The sequence below is a fragment of the Desmodus rotundus genome, chromosome 2 (genome assembly GCF_022682495.2).
Source record: "Desmodus rotundus isolate HL8 chromosome 2, HLdesRot8A.1, whole genome shotgun sequence".
Classification (NCBI taxonomy): Eukaryota; Metazoa; Chordata; class Mammalia; order Chiroptera; family Phyllostomidae; genus Desmodus; species Desmodus rotundus.
The window spans coordinates 112348252-112369588 of NC_071388.1; the positions used below are offsets into that span (position 1 = coordinate 112348252).

General features: G+C 38.9%; 1 protein-coding gene across 3 annotated transcripts in view; it reads left to right on the top strand.

Annotated features, from left to right (window-relative positions):
- Window positions 1-21337, top strand: part of CNTNAP5 (contactin associated protein family member 5) — a 981662-nt gene that overhangs the window by 662766 nt on the left and 297559 nt on the right. For all 3 annotated transcript variants that reach the window (XM_045203156.2, XM_053918555.1, XM_053918556.1), the window contains one exon: window positions 12266-12466. In XM_045203156.2, the coding sequence (XP_045059091.2) occupies window positions 12266-12466 (201 nt within the window). The remainder of the gene's footprint in view (window positions 1-12265; window positions 12467-21337) is intronic.

Sequence of the window (21337 nt, forward strand, 5' to 3'; positions counted from 1 at the left end):
TCTCTAAAGCAAAACTAGTTTTCCATTTTCAATCATCTCATAATGAAAAAGGAGAGAGTAGAAAAAGAGAGAGACATCAATATATGGTTGCCTCTTGCATGCCTCCCACTGGGGACCTGGTCCACAACCCAGGCATGTGCCCTGACTGGGAATCGAACCAGCGACCCTTTGGTTCACAGGCTGGCACTCAATCGACTGAGCCACACCAACAAGGGCCTATTTCTTCCACTTTATGCCCTGAAATCTTCACTCTGGTTTCTTAGGATATAGTAATTATAATAATAAACAATAACTTTTATGACTGCACAATAAATGATACACTAAAATCACTCATGAATATTAATTCAACATTATTAATAAATATACTGGAAAATGAATATGCTATCATGGTGTGAATATTTGAATTTGATAATAATTTTTGCTATTCAACAGTTGTTTGGCCAGTTAGTCCTTAGTCATGTGTGTGTGTATGTAAGGGCACACGCACATACAAATGAATTTGTTGGAGCATAGTAGAAGAGTTTTGAGCGCTTGCTGCACATTAAAACCTATGCAAAGCACAATCTTTTTTCACCAAAGTTTTTATTTTAATCATCCAAATCTACAGAAAAGTTGAAAAAATACTAAAATAAGCATCTTATACTTTTCATCTACATTCTCCAACTGTTAACATTTTGCCACATTTGTACAGTTGTGCTACCCTCATTTCTCTCTCTTATTCTGTCTCTTTCTTCTTTCTTCTCCTTTCCTCTTTATAATTGCCTGTTTTTATAGAACTATTTCAAAATAACTTGTACACATACTAATAATTTAAACCTAAAGATTTCAGCTCGTAGCTCTTAGAACAAAGGTACTATTCTGTATAGCCACAATGTCAGAATCATACATACAAGTAAACATTAATTAAATTAATATCCAATGTACAGCCTATCTTGTCTCTATTGTGTCTTTTGTAGCATTGCCTGTTTTTTCTATTTTTATTTAGAATTGAAACACTGTCCACATGATGGATTTTTTAAAAATCTTCACCTGAAGATATGTTTATTGATTTCAAAAAGAGAGGAAGGGAGAGCGAAAGAGCCAGAGAAACATCGGTGTAAGAGTGAAGCATCTATTGGTTGCCTCCTATACGTGCCCTGATCAGGAAACAAAGCCATCACCTTTTAGTTTCCAGGATGATGCTCCAACCAAATGAGCCACCCAGGCAGGGCCACATGAGGAATGTAATGGTTATGTCCTTTTAGTGTCTTTTCGTTTGAAGGATCCAGCCCCTAACTCATATTATTCAATATTTTCTTTGCCTTTCATGACAGTAACTTTTAAAGAGTAGTACAAGGCATCTCTTAAGTAAAATATTCCATATTTTGGTTTTTTTTAATTTATTTGTCATCATTAGACTACTTCGGCAAGACAACCTCATGGGTAGTGAGTGTTGTCCTCAGTGCATCCTGTCATGAGGGATAGGACATCATTCTGGGCCATACTGGGGAGGCTCACTTCCATCCCTTGGCTAAAGCAGTTCTGCTAGATCTCTACATTATGAAGGTAATTTGTAATTGTAAGTTATCTATGTGGTTCTATGGGAACATCTTGTTCCTCAATATTTCCTCACAATCTGTTAATAATTCTGATCCATAGAATTGGTTACATGAGAATTTTCAAGTGTTTTTCTAACTCTATAATTCCTTCTAATCTGTAGATGTCATTCTGCCTTCTTCTCCACAGAAGAGCTTTGAAAATTTCTCTCCCTACTTCACCTCCCTTTGTATCACTATAAACCCATAAATTATTCCATTTTAAAATGTTGTTACTATTGCCATTCTATTTTTATGTTAAAATTGTCAATATAGCTAGCCTAGGTTCCTTTATTTCTGCTCCTATGTCTTTCCTATATGCCTTCATTAACCTTGGAGTATTTACTTGCTTTCTAGCACAAAATGTTCAAAATGTTACTTTGATGTTTCACTACCTAGACCCAGACTCAGCTATTTTCCAAAAGAAGTCTAGTTCATTTTTGTAGCAAACTTCTTTTGGAAATTAACATCTACGTGTTAGATTTGCTTATTATTTCTAGAGAAATAAGGCCCTTCCTGCATGTGAAACAATTTTAGTGGACACAGAAGGAAAATGTACACATATGTTCCAGAGCAGACATGTGAGCTGAAAGAGAGAGATAACTCTACTCTATTCTTTGAGGATTTTTGTTTGTTTGTTTTTGTTGATAATCTTCAGAACCAGAGTATAAGAGCCATGAATCAGAGGAAGCAGACACTCATATTTACAGAAGGCTTGTCTCTTTCTGTGACCTGGCAAGAGGACATGCAAATAAGGCTTTGACTATCCCTTCTCAGTACTAAAGCAAGACCTCTGCAGTTAGTTCACTGCCTTATGGATCCCTCTGAGTTCAATCTTGGCTACCATAGCTCTCCTAAACTACTGTTTATTGTGAATCTGTGGCCCAGGTACTGGGTTATATCATCTTAGAGTTGATCTTGTTTAATTCACATGATAAAGTGTAAGGTGGAGGTCCTTTCTCATTTTTTTTGAGAAAATGTAGATTCAGAGAGACTGAAGAGTATGTCAGCATTGCTCAGTTAGCAAGTGACAGTTGTAGAGATTGAATTAGGTTTGTCTAAGTGGTCCGCTGTTTCCTGAGAAGCATCACAATACTGCCTGACACAAAGATACTCCTACAGACCTCATAAAACTTATGACAGCAACCACAGCCTGTGAACCAGCTCCCAGTCCTCTTTGCAGCAGGTGATTTGGATTTGGAGGCCCCATTCTCCTCTCTCCTGCTCAGAATGTAGGGAACTGAGCTGGTCCAAACCCTGTTCTCCTGCCCCCAAAGCACCAGGTTTTCAGCTGCAATAGGAATAATTTCAGGGGGATAATTAGGGGAATAACAAATGCTTGTTATTCCCAGAACAAGCTATGAATGCCCTTGGGGCTCAGAATGTCATTCAGCCTTGTGCCCCTCATGCTACTACCTTCTCAGTCCTTAACATAACACTCTGCAGACTCTAGGCATTTATTAAATTTTTTCTTGAATAAAGCAGTAAACAATAAACAAATAAGTATGATACAGTATGCATAGAGTCCTTCAAAAACACACCCTCCAAGACCATAAAACTAATTCCTTAGGTTTATTTGATCTTGACACCTATTTTAAAGCACACAAGGAGAAAAATAAACTACTAAAATGTATGTAAAAAGTAAACACTCGAGTAAGGCAGGGTAATAAATCACAGTTAAGTCTGATCACAGTCATGAGATCATGAGGTCATAAAGCGTGGCCCAAGCAGCAATGGAATAGTGGTCCTGGCTGGAGCTGGCCCCTGGCCTCACACTAGGGTGCCTGCTCCAGCTAGTGCACAGTGCATGTAGCCATACAAGGGGCTGAGACTGTGATGCTCACTCCCCTAAACTGCAGAAGCTCAGAAAGCAGCAGTTACGCAGGGGTTTCAGTAAGGTATGAATGGATTCACCCAGAGGCAGCTGGGCTGATCCACTCCAGAGGAAACACAACTCAGAATGGAATTCTGATGCCTTTGGATATTGTTTTATACTAATTGCCTTTCTTTCCTTTAAAAGGTGAGAGGAAGGTGGCATTGACTCCTCAGCACAGGATCCCATAACTGTTTCTAATAATGAGACTGTGCCTCCTGATCCTCCCTGAATCATTTCATCAGAATAACTTGTAGAGGTTCAACTTTGATTTTGAATTACCTGCCCTGAGCCAGGAACTCTCAACCCTGTGTGTTCTATTAATTTCTCATAAATTACCAAACGTGGATTCTATCCAGTTTACAGAGACTGAGGCTTGTAGCCATATGGGCGAATTGAAAGTTGAAATTTATATGGAACCATAAAAGACCCCGAATAGCTGCAGCAATTTTGAGAAAGAAGAACAAAGCAGGAGGGATCACAATACCTGATATCAAACTGTACTACAAGGACACTGTAATCAAAACAGCCTGGTACTGGCATAAAAACAGGCACATAGACCAATGGAACAGAACAGAGAGCCCAGAAATAAACCCAAGTCTTTACAGTCAATTAATATTTGACAAAGGAGGCAGGAACATAAAATGGAGCAAAAATAGCCTGTTTTACAAATGGTGTTGGGAGATCTGGACAGCTACGTGCAAAAAAATGAAACTTGATCACCAACTTACACCATACACAAAATAAATTCAAGGTGGATAAAATACTTAAATATATGTCATAACACCATAGAAGTCCTAGAGGAAAACATTGGCAGGAAAATCTCAGACATTCCATGCAGCCACATCCTCACAGACACATTTCCTAAAGTAAGGGAAATAAAGGAAAGAATAAACAAATGGGACCTCGTTAAAAAAAAAGCTTCTGCATGGCTGAAAAAAAACAGCATTAAAATAAAAAGAGAACCAACAGTATGGGAAAACATATTTGCCAATAATACCTCAGACAAGGGCCTGATCTCCAAAATATATAAAGAACTCACAGGACTCCACTCTGGGTAGACAAACAACCCAATTAAAAAATGGGCAAAGGGCTTGAACAGACACTTCTCCAAGGATGACATACAGAGGGCCCAGAGACATATGAAAAGATGCTCAGCATCACTAGCCATCAGAGAGATGCAAATTAAAATCACAATGAGGTACCATCTCACACCAGTCACAGTGGACAACATAAACAAATCAACAAACAAATGTTGGAGAGGATGTGGAGAAAAGGGAACCCTAGTAAATTGCTGATGGGAATGCAGACTGGTGAGGCCACTGTGGAAAACACTATGGAATTTCCTCAGAATACTAAAAATGGAACTGCCTTTTGACCTGGCAATTCCAGTGCTGGGATTATGCCCAAAGAATCCTGAAACACCAATCCAAAAGAACCTATGCACCCCAATGTTCATACAGCACAATTTACAGTACCCAAGTACTGGAAGCAACCTAAGTGCTCATCAGTAAATGAGTGGATCAAAAAACTATGGTACATTTACACAATGGAATTCTACACAGCAGGGAGAAAGAAGGAGCTTATACACTTTCCAAAAGCAATGATGGATCTGGAGAGCATTATGCTAAGTGAAATAAGCCAGGTGGTGAGGGACAAATACCATATGATCTTACCTTTAACTGGAACATAATCAACAAAAGAAAAAAGCAATTGAAATATAACCAGAGACATTGAAATTAAGAACAATGTAACAATAGCCAGAGGGGAGTGGGGAGGTGACAGTGGGTAGAGGGGTTGTAAGGAACTATTATAAAGGACACATGACCAAAATCAAGGACAAGGGCGGCGGTGGGGAAGGGAGATGGGTTCGGCTGTGGTGGGGTGGAAGGATGGGGATAAAATGCAGACAACTGTAATTGAATAATAATAAAAATTAAAAATAAATATTTTTATTTTAGAAATTATCGAGATATAATTGACATATAACATTGTATAAGTTTAAGGTATAAAATGTGTTGATTTGATACATAGATATATATATTATAATAAGATGGAAGTAGTGTTAGCTAACACCTCTGTCATAACACATAATTATCCTTTTTCATGTGGTGAAAATAGATCTCATTCTCTTAGCAACTTGGAAGTTTATAATATGAAAGTGTTGACCATAAACATTAACCTTTTCATTAGATCTCCATTTCACAAAGCTATAGTTATTAAAACAACATGGTACCCGCATAAAATAGTCACATAGACCAATGGAACAGAATAAACAGCCCAGAAATAAACCCTTGCATTACAGTGAAACAATATTTAACAAAGGTGTGAAAGACATTCAATGGAGAAAAGATAGTTTCTTTAATAAATTGAATTAGGAAAACTGGATTACCACATGCAGAAAAATGAAATTAGATCCCTAACTTACACCACTCACCAAAAATAATTTCAAATGGATTAAAGACTTAAACATAAGACCAGATACCATAAAAATCCTAAGCGAGGAGAACCATTGGGAAGAAGCTCATGAACATGTTTTGGTGAGGATGCTTTTTGGATATAACATCAAAAACACAAACAACAAAAGAAAAATCAACAAGTGGAACTTCAAACAAAAAAGCTTTTGCACAATAGAAGAAATAAAATACAAATATGACCTATGAAATGGGAGGAAATACTTGCAAACCATATATTGGGGGAAAAGCAAATATTTTAAATATATAATAACTATTATTTTAGACTCAGTGATATTCTTAGTGAATTGAACAGATCCTTGACAATTCAAAATTTCAAAATGCATTCTTCTCTTGAGTAGAAAATTTGTCCTGATAACTCAATACCTGTATTCTTCTGAGCAAGTTAGAGACCTGGGCTCTGTTTCTCATCCTTGGCTTGAATTGTGGTAAACAGCAGAAAAAATGATAGAGAATACACTGGAGAGCAAATTGGCAATATCAATTTTTCTTTTCAGATTTCTGGGTCCATAAGAATTAAACAGCAAATTCTGCTGAAGAAATTTCAGGAAATGTAAAAGACACCAATAAATATAGTGAATGAGGCTATTCCAGAGTAAAAAGATAATTGCATGAGATGGTAATAATTGACCACATTCAGCAGCAGAAATAGTACAGTAACTGCACTCCTTCTTGCTTGTTAACCTCATTTGCTGGATGAGCCCTACCCCAACTCTCTAAGGGCGAATGAAGCTGAGGTTCTCCTTCTAATGTTATAAAAAAAGGTTCTAATGTATAAATTCTTAACTCTTTTGCTTGCTAGCCAACCTATTATGTGTCCATGTAAACATATAATTATAATATTATAAATCATTATAATATCATCAAAAGAACTGATATTAAAATCCCTGTTTTCCAATGAGGAAACTTCAGAGGTGATTATATACCTTGCTTAAAGTCTCACAGCTGGCAAGAAGCAGAGCACAGGTTCTAACCAGATGGACTTGTCTGTATTCTAGACTGTCTCAAGGAACCTTGTGGTCCTAGACACTGTACTAGAGACCAGAACATATGGTCTCTAGACCATGTGGTGGAGAGTCCTGTGCTGCAGGCAGACAGCGCAGGACATGGATTTGAACCTGGAGGATTTTATGATGTTTTTCCAGTCATAGTATTTTGGTGATTTACTCTCATTGCCTGCATGAAACTGGACCTTCCTGAGTTATAGGGCAACCTCTATAGGTTTTCTTCTGTAGAAGTTCAAGTTAACAGAACTTCAAAAAGAAAGCAATTTCTGGTCTGGGTCTTTCTAAATTGGTGGGTTCCTCATAGATTTTGATAGATTTGGGGGAGAGAAGGCTGCTCAGTTTATCTTATCTCCTCTGAAAGTGGCTTTTATTTTATTCTCTGGGAAAGAACCCTTTTAGTACAAACTATTATGAGAACTACCCAAGGCCACTTACAGCTTCTCCTTCTTCTTGATGCTGTTGTTAATAATAGCAGCATATGATATCTGTGAAATCTTTGATGCTTTTATACATAATAGGCAGCATAGATTTCTGTGGCATGCTTAGTAATTTAGTTAAGAACAGACTTCCTTATACAAATCCCCTCACTTAATCTTTACAACCACCCTGTTCAGTTGGCATCATTGATGCTTTTCAAATGTTACTGATGAGGAAGCTTAACTTTACAAAAGTAATCATTTGACCAAGGTTGCTTGGCCAGTTAAGTACCAAGCTGGCACACAAATCCAGATCTTCTGATCTCAGAGCCAAGGCTGCATACACTAATGTCCACTTACCCTTTGACTAAATTGATCTTCTTGAATATTTGGCTTTGTGGGTCCAATTTTAGTACAAGCATGTGTGGGTTCATGAATGAATCCCATGCATGCACTTAAAAGACTGTCCAGAGCAAATCTTACTTGTTTGAAAATCCTTCAGAGCTGACCTTCACATCGACCTTCCCTACTTAAAATTATAGTACTCATCCTAGACCAGGCAGCCAGAACATCAGCCACCATAGTCAGCTCCAAGTGGCACTGACTGCTGGCCTTTAATACTATCAGGGTTAGGGCTTAATCAGCACTGCTGTAGGGGAAGCTGAGGGGAAGAAATAGAAAGAGAGAAAAAATAATAGTTATTCACTCACCTGCTTTCAGTCTTTATTCTGCTATCTCCCAGGAGAAAAAATAAGCAGAGGACAAATGCTATCTTTGAAAGGAAAGCCAACAAAGAGACCTAGGTTTTAAGTAATCAGCTCTTTTCCTGTCCCTCATCTTGGGCTTGCAATGAGGGCTCTGATGTCTAAAAGAATGGTGGGAGCATGTTGGAGCTCTTATTTTTCTCTTATATCTTCTATACATTGCATATTTGAAAATGCCAATAGCTGAGTTATTAAAACTTTAATTTACCCTCAGGGTCCAGAGGCAAAGGTTGGAAGTATTAGTGGCTTTAAGAAGAAAGATTGTCTGCCTCACTCAGCTTTCTTTTCCATTTTGCCAAAGACAAAATATGATTTTGGCAAATGAGCCAAAGACTAAATGAATAAGCAAGTAAATTTATGAATCTATGAACAATAGTTGAATGGATACATAGATATGAAAATCTATGTTCATCATGAGGGAAATCCAAATTCCTAAGATTTAACAATGCTATGTAAATCACTTTTGAAATCAGACACATTGGATACAGTAAGATTGGGGACAAATTTGGTTTCCCTGATCCTTCACCTATCTATATATCTATATCTTTATATCAGTATGTGTGTGATACAGATATAAAGATATAGATATATAGATGTCTACTATGGTGAACTGTCCTAAGTAGGGTTATAAAATATCCCAGAATGAGGCAGTAACATATCATCTATTATTAGACTAGGTTTTCTTTTTCTGTTTCTAAGCACTATGGACATTTTAAAACTGTCAGTCTTTATTTGTCCCTCTACAACAATGCATTATTGAGCAATTACTTTTCTTTAGTTGTTTTGTCAGCATTTGTCCATATTGGCACCAGCATTTTTTATGTTAATTATTTGTGTAATATTATTTTTACCAATATGAACCATGTCCTATTTTTATGTTCAAAGTCAAAATTCAGTAACCTTCATTCTAATTTATTTTTAGACTTTATAGAAAATGTAATTCTGCTTCAATTAAACATTGGAGATTTCTGGGTTGTAAGTGGGCTGGCTCTACACTTAAGATGAATCAGAATGTTTGAGCATAGTTTAATTTTATGCTGCAAGAAATGGGTCATTTTTAGAGTTGGCAAGTACTTTAGAGATCATTAAAACCAAATTCCATTTTTCTCTTTCCTCCTTGTACTATATTGACACTAAAGTGGAAGGCAAGTCATGGTCTCGCCTCTTAGTAGTGCTAATTAATAGTGCTTACTTCCAGAGTATATGCCCACCATTTTTGCCTAATAGATATACCTTGTACCATTTATTTGGTACAAGGCTTTTAAGGCCTTGGTTTTCTCATTTGTAAGACTGAGGAGATGTGAGAGGAAGGAAATCACATGATGTCTGTGTTGGGCTCCTTTCGGCCCTGAAAAACTAGGAAGAATATTGATGGTATTATGTGGTGAAGAGTCTAAGATGACAAAAGCTTTCTAAGACTTCCTATTTTCCTTTGTTTCATTTTTGTAAGCATGTTCAGAATTAAATTATATGTCCAACTTCAGCAAATGTTTTATCCTAAGTTATTATTATAGAATATCTGATGCCTCTCAATTAGTCCCTTGCAACTATATTTTTGGTTGCTATTCCATAGTAATATCCCTACCACCTGCCACAGTATAGGTGGTTTTGCTGTTGTTTTATTTTTATTTTTTACTGATGACAAAACACCAGGAAAACAAACAATCCAATTAAAAAATGGGTAAAAGACCTGAATGGACACTTCTCCAAGGAGGACATACAGAGGGTACAGAGACATATGAGAGGATGCTCAGCATCACTAGCCATCAGAGAAATGCAAATTAAAAACACAATGAAATACCACTTCACACCAGTCAGAATGGCCATCATAAAGAAATCAAGCAAGAAGTACTGGGGAGGTTGTGGAGAAAAGGGAGCCCTAGTACACTGTTGGTGGGATTGTAGACTGGTGAAGCCACTGTGGAAAACAGTATGGAATTTCCTCAGGAAACTAAAAAATGGAAACAACTGCCTTTTGACCCAATGATTCCACTGCTGAGATTATACCCTATGAATGCTGAAACACCAATTCAAAAGGGCCTATGCACCCTTTTGCATAGCAGCTTTATTTATAATAGCCAAGTGCTGGGAACAGCCTAAGTGCCCATCAGTAAATGAGTGAGTCAGAAAATTGTGGTACATTTACACAATGGAATACTACACAGCAGAAAGAAAGAAGGAGCTCCTACCCTTCATGACAGCATGGATAGAACTGGAGGGAATTATGCTAAGTGAAATAAGCCAGACAGTGAAAGACAAATGCCATATGATCTTACCTATAAGTGGAACCTTGTTAACAAAAGAAACAAGCCAGCAAAATAGAACCAGGGACATGGAAATAAAGAACAAATTGTCAGTGACCAGAAGGGAGGGGGAAGGGGGAAAATGAGGGAAAGAAGGGGAAGATTCAAGTCAAGGAACAGGTTTAAAGGACCCATGGACAAGGACAACAGAGGGAGGATTGAATGTAGGACAGGTTAGGTAGGGCAGGGAAGAGCAATGGGGGGAGGTAGACAATGGAGACAACTGTAATTGAACAACAAAAAGTAAATAAAAAATAAAAAATAAACTGAACACCCAAAAAGTAAGGTGACTTGTTCAAGTCTGTTACTAGCAAAAAGAGGTTTCACATACAGATCTCTCAATTCATAAACAAATTTGTCTCCACTCCCCTTGCCTTCCATTCTTGCTTGTCATGGGAAAAACATGTTCTCTTTCCCTGAGTTAAAGGTCTTCATATCTGAATATTCTTTTATTATATGTTTCCACAAATACATTTGTCAAAGATAGGTAACATGGACAATAAATAATAAAAACTCTAATTAAGTGCCTTGGAGTTCAGCGTGGATTGTACAATTTCATCCCTGTTAATTATGTATATTTTACAGATATTCTCCATAGACAGGTCTTATTTTCTACCCAGATCTTACGGTTTTCTGACATAATCATCAATGCTAGTGTTTCTCTTGAAAAGCAGGGTATGTCATTAGCTGGAAGGACTGCTTAGTCACTTGCTGTATAATCCGAAGTAAGCAGCCTAAGTCTCCTCACTTACACTTCCCTCATTTCTGATGTGGTGGTATTGACTCCCTTCTGATTTAAGTAATATTGATTTTTAAATAACATAATAGACATTAAATGCTAAACATACAGCCTGTGAAGTAAGGGTGTGCCATTAAAGGGCACATATGAGATCATGGCCACTTAATTTGGAGGTTCAGATTCGCTGACAATAAAGACCCCAAGTCAAAGGTGAATAGTTAAGCACTTTGTTAAGCGAGAACATAAAGAAAAGCAAGAATCAAGAGCACACATCACCAGATGGGAAATCACCAACACCTGAACATAGTAGCTGGGGAATTCCAAAGGCAGCAGTGGGGTTCATCTGGGAACAGTTCCAAGCAAAACATCCTTCCCTTGGGTGGGATTCCAAAGTCTCACTTTGGAGGCTATGATTTAATATGTTGTAGTGGCCATGCACCAAGGACCTTGTGTGATTTTGACTAACTAACCATTCCCTCTGGGAGAGGGGCCAATTCTCCGAAGGGAACAGCTAACGATCAAAAGGTGCTGATCTCCTGGGGAGAAGGACCAGTTCTCCCTGGGAGACAGCACTATAGTTTGCTTTTCCAATGAAGATCACAGTTCAGGCATAAACAGGGAGAATTCTCAAGGTCCCTTTAACCCTTCAAAGGGCTCCAGAACTTTAAACTCCAAAGATTACTAACCTACATTCTAACCTTCAGTGGAGGTCTATGAGGAGCAAAAGCTCTCTGGTCAAATTCTTTTTTTTTTTTTTTTTAAGATTTTATTTTTAGAGAGAGGGGAAACAGAGGGAAAAGGAGAGGGAGAGAAACATCAATATGTGGTTACCTCTCACACACCCCCAACCGGGGAGCTGGCCTGTAACACAGGCATGTTCCCAAATTGGCAACCCTCTGGTTTACAGGCTAGCACTTAATCCACTGAGCCACACCAGCAGGGGCTGGCCAAATTCTTTATGTGATCAGAGCACTCAGGTGGTGATTAATTTTTGTATGTCATGCCACCCATCAAACTGACTGCATGACCTTTCAGCTTTATTCAGGTACATAAGTGTGGTCCTTTATTGAACTACCTTCTAACCTCTACTTCCTTGCATTGTGTTCTCTGGGCAGAGGACAAAATCTGGACGTCAGTGCAGCACAACAACACAGAGCTGACCCATGTGCAGGGTGCCAGCCCTGAGAAGCCCTACTCCATGGCCTTGGATTATGGGGGCAACATAGAGCAGCTGGAGGCCGTGATTGACAGCTCAGAGCACTGTGAGCAGGAGGTAGCCTACTACTGCAGGAGGTCTCGCCTGCTTAACACTCCAGGTAAGGCTCGCCCTTGCCCCTACCACTGTGCATGGCCATGCAGGTCTATCACAGGATGGCAGAAGGGCTCTGCCAACCTGAAATATCATGGAGATGGGTGTATGGCAACAAGGGAGCTGCAGTTGCCATCCTGCACTAAGCAGTGGAGAGAAAGACTGCTAGAAGAGGATGGGCTAGTCATCACTTTGACACCCAGGGTATACTCCTGAAAACCTTCCATATACTCCTATGGTTTCTCCTCATCTCCAAAAGGGAATGATGATGACACCCATCCTGCAATAGTTGCGATAATGAAAAGTGTTTTAAGAGCAATGGCAATTGAAGACAGAATTTGAGCCATACATAAAAAATATGGAAGTGAGACATTTCTGGCAGAGGAAATAGCATATAAGAAGGCACCAAGGATCTCTGCACATTCACTAAAGAACACTGAGTTCTGTCTGGGGCAAAAGATACACAGGGAGCAGTGTTAGGCAATGAGACCAGCAGTCAAGCAGGGACAGTACTAGATAGCTGAAAAGTGGAGGCCCTAATGGGAAATTATTTTTTAAAAATAACATTTGCTTCTAAAAAAATAGATTAACCTCTTTTTTAATCTTTTCTCATGACTATTTTTTTAGAGTGAATGGTTGGTTTAGTTGTTAACATGTTTGCAAAAACAAAAAAACAAAACCAATCAAATGAAAAATCCTTCTAGGACTGCTTACGAAAACCACAAAGGGATTTTGCAAAAGGTCAGGTGATTGTGTCAAAGATTATGCATGCCCTGGGAATCAGTCATTTTTTGTAAATGTTAGTTAATCATTTGTTTCATGGCCAAAAATAGGCCGCCCACCACAGGGATGTGGGATGTCCAAGAAAGGAAGTCAGAATCTTTAGCTTCAAGTAATTTACAATCCAGTATTTGGAAGTCAGGAATTGTGAAAATCTTGAGAAACATGGACAATGAAATGCCAAAAAGGAGAAGAGATAGAAACCTCAGTAACTATAACATACAGTTTCACTGATCTAGAATCTTTAGGGGAGGCCTTATTTCACATAAGTGAATTTTCCAGATAACTGTCACATATTCCTTTAAGCACCAAAAATCTCTTGAGAGAAGTTCTAACTATTTGAAATAAAAATCTCAAATGGATTAAACACTCCCTTGCCTTCTTAAACAGATAATTCTGCACATAAAATGTAACCTTTTCTTGATGACTCAGTACCATCATTGTGAAAATCAGTTATTGTACTTTCCTTGGACCCAGCCATGCTTGCAGGGTGATTAGATCATTGGATCAGAGTCTCTGGTTTGGTGGCCCTTTCGCAGCATCCTCAGGTGGTGCTGCTGCCTTGAGAGATTCAGTGTTTGTATTTGTTCCTCTTTCTCTTCTGGCTGTCAAGCCTGCACATGATATTCTCAACACTATTTGCAAAATGCTTGTCTCCAAAACCAACATACTTGTTATTAATTGTGTGGTTTCTATTTTTCTAAGGATTAGGCTTGTTGAGATTTAGGAAAAATGTGAGTGTATTTATTGTGACAGTGGTACTTTCTTGAGTTTCTGCTTTCTGTGATGTCAGTTTGACTACACTAGTGCTGCTGTACATGTTCTATTTTTTTTAAACATCAATACCTTTAATTTTATAGGGATATTTGAGTGGGAGGGGCATGGATTTGGGAACAGGCCATATGGAGGGTAATGTCTTGACTCTTACTGCCTCTTAGCAATTATGCAACATCATTCAAGTCATTAAATATCCACAATTTTACCACTTATAAATGTACATGAAAATTCAGAACTAATAAGGCTAATAGGAAGACTGAATGAAAAATGTTGCCTCTGCTCTTGTGTCATGCCTGACACAGTGAATGTCCAGCAAACCACAGTGCCCATATTTCTTTCCTAACTCACAGCTTCCATCCCAGCAGGGAAGATCCAAAATTTGTGCTATAATGGAAAACAAGTTCAAGGAGCACATTGCTTCTATTTTAATAACATAAATAAAATAATTATAATGATTACAGCTCATGAAAGAAATAATCTCATCCCCCAGAGAAAAAGAATGTACACTTAGGTGTATATCCTTCCAGATGTTCTGCCACATGGATATTCACAAAAACAAGAGCGTACCATATGTATATTGAGGTTTGAAGGTACACATTTATCCTTGTTTCCCCATGGGTTCTGAATCAAATTAGGTAAATAAGGGAGGACAACAGGCATGCGCATACAGTGTCTGATTTATCCTGAGTTGGCTTGAAGAACACAGCATGGAACAAAGGCAAAGGGGACCTCCTTGTCCCTTGGCCTCTGCCTACAGTGGTTGTGGCACTGGGGGAGGTGGCTGCTGACAGACAGCCTCATGGAGACAGGGCCCCAGTGTCACACCCCTCAGTGCAGAGACCGAGCACCTAATCCCCAACACAGCTGGACTCATCTCGTGGGTATGTGTGGCAGGGGGAGACAATACTGTGTACATGGGTCACAGAGCCAGCACCAAGGGGCTCCTGTAACAAAATGGTGCAGAGTGACTGATTCATAAAAAAAACTGAAATTTATTTCTCACAGATCTAGAGAAATCTATGATCAGGTTATAAGCGTGATTGGGTTCTGGTCAGGGACCCATCCAGGTCACACACAATTCACTTCTCCTCATGTCCTCACATGGCACACTAATCCCATTCATGAGGAATCTACCCACATCACCTAATCACCTCCCAAAGACCCCTCACCTCCTGATACCATCACGGTGAGGGTTTGGATTTCAACCTTATGAATGAATTTTGGAGGGACATATTCAGTTCATAACAGGCACATACTTTCAGGAATATTTTCCTAAACTTCTTAATTATGAAGCCAACCACTTTACTGGGAAGGCCAGAGAGCAAAGAGTCAATTGATTCCTCACCCCCCTGCCAGCCTGGAAGAGCTGAGCAAGCATCTATCTCCCTTCTCTGCTGAAGCAGGGCCTCCTGTGATATTGTTTCACTCCTTGTATTTGTCACACACATAGTACAAAATATTGTTCCTTATCAATAAATATGACTGCACACCAAATGTTTATTAATAATAGCTTTCCATTATATGGATGTACCAAATGGATATACAAAATTAATAAATCTCCTATTTTGAACATTTAGATTATTCCCTTCTCACAATTAAATATGTTGTAAGAACACATTCACCCATAGATTTTCATGAACAAAACTAATTATATTCTTAGAGTACATTCTTTGGATTGCCAAGGGAAAAAGGATGCATACCTGTAAGGTTTTTGCTACATTGATTCCTCAGTGTATCAAAGCTGCAGCAATATATTGCTAACGGTGCTGTGGGAGTGAGCACTCATTTCCCAGCAATCTAATAAATGCAGAGGGGGCTGAAAGACAATTATAAATATTTTTGTTAATCAAAAACAATGTAGGGGCTGATTCCCATAGCTTATTGTAGGTAGTAAATACTACTTGTGGCCAGGGTTAGTGGAAGTTATAAAATAAGTTACAATAGACTGTGGTTACAGTAGACTCAAGTTAACAAGAAAACATAGAAGATGACTTATTACTGTAGATTATCCTCAATACTGTGCACACTAAATGCTAAAGGGAGGAAATAATAGAAGGCAGGATGAGAGAAAAATAAATAACTTCAGTGGCCACCAATGACTAAGTAGTGTTTATGCTTGATAATATGTGTGTGGTGCAGTGTAAGCATTACCTCTAATTCAAAAAACTGTTCTGCACAGTAAGAGTTATTATCCCTACCTGGAATTTCAGAAAACAGAACCTCAGAGAGAATAAGATAATTAATATCACACAGCTTGGGAGGGATGAGTCTAATTCTTGAATGCAGCTCCACCTGAAGTCAAAGCAAGAATGCTGTTTCTGATAAACTGTGGAAAAAGAGTAAAAAGTTAGAAGGAAATGGAGTAGTCAGGAAAACATAAGTTCACATTACTTTTCTTATTTTGTAAGAAAGTGTAGATGAAGAAGTAGATGAATAGCCAGAGCCACCTGTGCTAAGGCTGTGTGGTTGTCAAGGTGCCCTCCCCTGAATGCAACATCTTCCATGACTCATGTAGCCCTTCGCACAGAGGCCCTGGGAGTCCCACAGGCCCAGTTCTGTCTGTTCATGGCTGCCTCTTTGGTACCATTCTTCCAGCAGCAGGCCACAGAGGTGCAGACGAAGATAGGCTGGATAAGGTCAGATCTCATTTACACTGTACTTTTTTCATTTAGCTAGTGATTAAAACATGACACTACCATTTTCTGACAGGTTCCACTGACAGTCTTCCACCAACCTGCTGGTAAGTGCCAGCCAATGGAATGTGTTATCTCTCTCATTAGCTAAATGTTTATACTAGTTACTCTTGAAAGGGACAAAATTAGAAGAAATCAAGGTACCTTGGAAATGTGTCTTTGCTATCCCCATGCATCTTGTAGTTGTTCTCACGATGCTGGCTACTTATTACCATGAGCTTCAGGCAGATCTGTGGCCCTGTGCTTCACAGCAGCTTGAACACCAATAGCCATCAGCCCACAAGTGCTCAGAGGCACCCTGTTGCCAGGGAGCAGGTGGCCACTTGTCCTCAAAGGCAAGGGCTGCACTGGTTGAACACAGACCTTTTCTCACTGTCAGCACCTTCACAGGAATTCTGCCCAAGGTAGAGTTCCTGAAGGTTACAGATTATGACCATATGAAATAAAACAGAACCCAGATTAGGAAACACTAACACAGAAGGCAAAAGAAGAAACATTGAGCCCACAGTCTGGAAGATCCTTTAATCACATGACCAATTTGCCCTTAACCCACTATCCCCACTGGAAAGAAGAGAAGATTGAAATGGGATAGGAAGGTGATTGCCCCAATGATCCCAGAACCCAGGTCCCTGCTGGGACAGGGCATTAAAGCCCTGTCTACCCCAAAATCTATTCCATTGTCTCCATGGTGCCTAGAATCCCTTTGTGAGATTTACTTGTTGGGTATAAGTATTGGATATATGCATCTTTTTGCACTTACCACAATGTGTAGTGAAAGTCTGTCTGGGCCCTGGCTGGTGTGGCTTAGTGGATTGAATGCCAGCTTTCGAAGCAAAGAGTCACTTGGCTCAATTCCCAGTTAGGACACATGCCTGTATTGTGGGCCAGGTCCCCTGTAGGGGGTGTGTGAGAAATAACCACACATTGATGTTTCTCTCCCTCTTTCTCCCTCCCTTCCCTTCTCTCTAAAAATAAAATAAAATAATATCTTTTAAAAAAGAAAGGAAGTCTGGGAAAACATCTCCCCATGTAGCTCTGAACTCGCTAAGGTGGAGATAAGAAGTCAATTATGATACATGGAAAACCACTGGATATTTAGACACACTGATTTTGAAACCTAATATTTGTTGGAGAGCCTAAGCAGAGTTTAATTTGGTTGTGAAAAGAAAACCTTTGCCAAGCAAATCAGTCATGCAAACAAGTTTGCCATGAGGGTTTTTCAGGTTCCACAGTAGAATGAATGATGTAGTGCACTTACAGCCCCCATTTCCCTACTGGTCCAAAGTCACTCCCATTCATTTCCTCATGCAATGCATGAGTGGTTTCCACCTGGCGTTGACTGCTTCACCTAGTTATGTTGAAGGAAAAAAGAATTTTTTTTCTTTCTAAAGCATTCTAAAATTCTCAATTTTCCTCTTTTTTTTAACTGATGGTAGCTGAGTGGGCATATAGTTAATTGACTATAGGTTATATATATATTATATAGTTGGTATATAATTTAGACTGTATATAAATATATGCTATAATATGTATAAATATATGAATAATATTTACATACTCTACAGTCTATGGTATATAACATGTATTATGTATTGGCATATATACTCATCACATACTCTTTGTATTTCCAAATAGATATATAAATGCTTTCATGTGTATAAACCCTCAAGTCCACTTACAATATTTGACTTCTAATGTGTACAAAACTAATGATTAAGTTTACAAATCTAAGTAAGAAATTGTGATACAGCATAGTCAAATTATTCTGATAAAAAAGAAATAACACTTAAAGGTTCTCTGGTTATTACTAAACTTAAAACACTTTGTCCCCAATAATTGCTCAATTAACAGGTGATTTTATTTTCTTTCACATGATAAGTATTTATTGAGTCTTCATTATGTGCCACACAAGTTTTTGGTTATGTGGAATGAAACATTGAAAAACAAGGAGTTCCTGCCCACATAGCTGTAGTAGGCATGAGAGAAACAAACCAAACACACATGTGTATGCACACATATACAAGCATGCACACATACCACATTTACACACATACATGAGCATTCATCTTGATATACATGTACAGGCATAAGCATGCTGACACATAGAATCAGTTTGTGGAAAATGTGAGCCAGAAAAAAATCAAGAAAAATCAGAGACCTGAGAGTGATTATGGTGGAAGTTCTATTTCAGGTAGGCTGGTAAAAAAAGGCCCTCTTAGCTGCTAGGGGTCATGCCATTGCCACCAGAATGCTGGGTTAAGGGAGGATGTGGGGCCTCTGAAATCTGGGATGGAAGACTCCAGGCTGAGCAAAGGCATGGAGGCCAGTTTGGCTAGTGGTGAGGGAAGAGGAAACAAGGATAATAGAAAAATGAAGTTAGGGTGTCCAAAGACAAGATTCTAATAGACCTAGGACTATGAAACTTATTTAAAGTACGCAGGAAGTTCACTGGAACAAGGGATTTCTTTCTCTTTCTATTTGAAATCCAAAAGCCAATGTCTGTTTATTTATGCCAGGTTTTAACCAGGTATATATTTGTAATTGGCTAAGCACATAGATATTTTAGATTACTTCCTAGACCTGGTGAAGTAGAAAAAGCTAAGAACTCCCTGAGAGCAGAAGCCATGTTGCTTGTGCTCACAGTTCTGACCTCCACAGTATAGCTCAACGTTGGGAGAAAAAGGCTGAGAGCCCACCTCGGATCACCTATGAATCATGGCTCTACTTTTGTTTTGCTGCTGCTATGGAACTGAATTGAGTTTACTTTGGCTACTTCACCCACCTATTGCAGATCTACCCCCCACCACACCCACACGTCTCACAAGTCTCTGTCAGAGAGCTGGAATCCTTGTTCCCTGCAGCCCACTCCCCTCAACTATCTGTATTTATTTTCTTTGCCTCTGTCTCTTCATTATCCCTCCCTCCCTCATCTCCCACACTTCTTCCCCTCTCTTGTTTCCCTCACTTCCCTCCTTCCCCTCCTCACTTCCTCTCTCTTTGTTTCCTCCTTCAACTTCCATCTCCCCTTCCCTGTGCCCTTCATGTCTCTTCCCCTCTCCTTTCCCCTCTCTCCTTTCTCCTCCTTCATTTTTATCCCCCCTTCCTCTCCCTCCATCCTCCCTTTCTCTCTCCTTCTACCCTTCCTCCTGCCTCCTTCCCCACTTCCTCCTTCCCCTCCCTTCTTCTTGTCTACCTTCCTTCTTTCCACCCTTCCACATACACACATACACACAAAAATATATATAGGTGGATCTGATCCCAAATTCCATAGTTCTTTCAGAACACCAAGTTATCACCATACTACTGAAAAAATTTTGTCACAGGAGCAGCATAATGAAAAACAGAAATGTATGCCATGACATCTAGAAAACAAAATACTGGAGCAGCTTATAAAATATATTTAATTAAAGGGTATTTCTTCTTTATGTCCTTTAAAAGTCTGTAAAGAAACTCATGGCTCCAATAATGCATGCTTTTTGATTACCAGTACTGCTAATGACATTGGCTCTCAGCTACTGAGCACTTTTTCTCTGACAGGCACTTTAAACATTATTTCATTTAATCCTCTCAGTGATCTTATGAAGTTTGTATTATCATTCTCATTTTATTGATGGAAGGGGAGGTTTTAAGAAATTAAGTATTTTGCCTAAGGACTCATAGCTGCTAAATGCTAGAGACTGGTTTCAAATAAATGTCTCTCTGTCTTTAACCTTCATCTGTATTCCAAAAGAAGGTATAGGAAAAAAAAAAAAAAAAAAAGGAGGATTCAGATATCTAAAGAAAAGGCTCATCTTTATTCTGGTCATCAACTCTTATGTAACAAATTGCCTTTAAAATTAGTGTTTTAAAACAGGCAAAATGCAACAGACTGAACTCTCAAAGGAAAGGGAAGCTGTGGGCCTGGATGAAAGAAGGTTAAGGGATTAAGAAAAAATATATATAAAACACATAGACACAGACAACAGTGTGGTGATAGCCAGAGGGAAAGGAGGGTGGGTGGTTGTAGGCAAAGTTGAAGTGTGGAGGATTGGGATGCAAGGACACTTTGCTTGGGGCAATGTTCACAATGCATAGTGCAGATGCTATTTTGTTGAGTTGTACACTTGAAATCTGTATGGATTTGTGAACCAATGTCACCCCAATAAATTAAAAAAAAGAAAAATAACAACATTCATTTTTACCTACAAATTTGTGGCGTGGAGAACATCCAGCAGGACATGAGGACATCTGTTCCACTCCACATCACCTGGGCTGGGGCTGGGCCATCTGAAGTCTAGCTCATTCATTGCGTGCTGGCTTTGGTCTGGAGTCTCCAGTTGACAGCGACCTCCATTGGACATGTAGACTTTCCATGTGGCTACTTCACTTTCTCATAACACAGTAGCTAGATTTCAGAGACAAAGATCCCAAGAGAAAGTGAAGGCCAGGTAGAGCTGTATTGAATTTTCTTACCTTGCATTGGAAGTCACGTAGTATTACTTCTGCTGCATTCTAGTTATTAGAAGATGGTCACTTAAAGGGAGAGAAACTTGATTCCATATTTTAATGAGGTATATGTATAGACATGTTTTAAAACAGCCTTATCTTCTTCCAAATTTTGCACAAATAATCAGTTAGCCTAAGAAAAT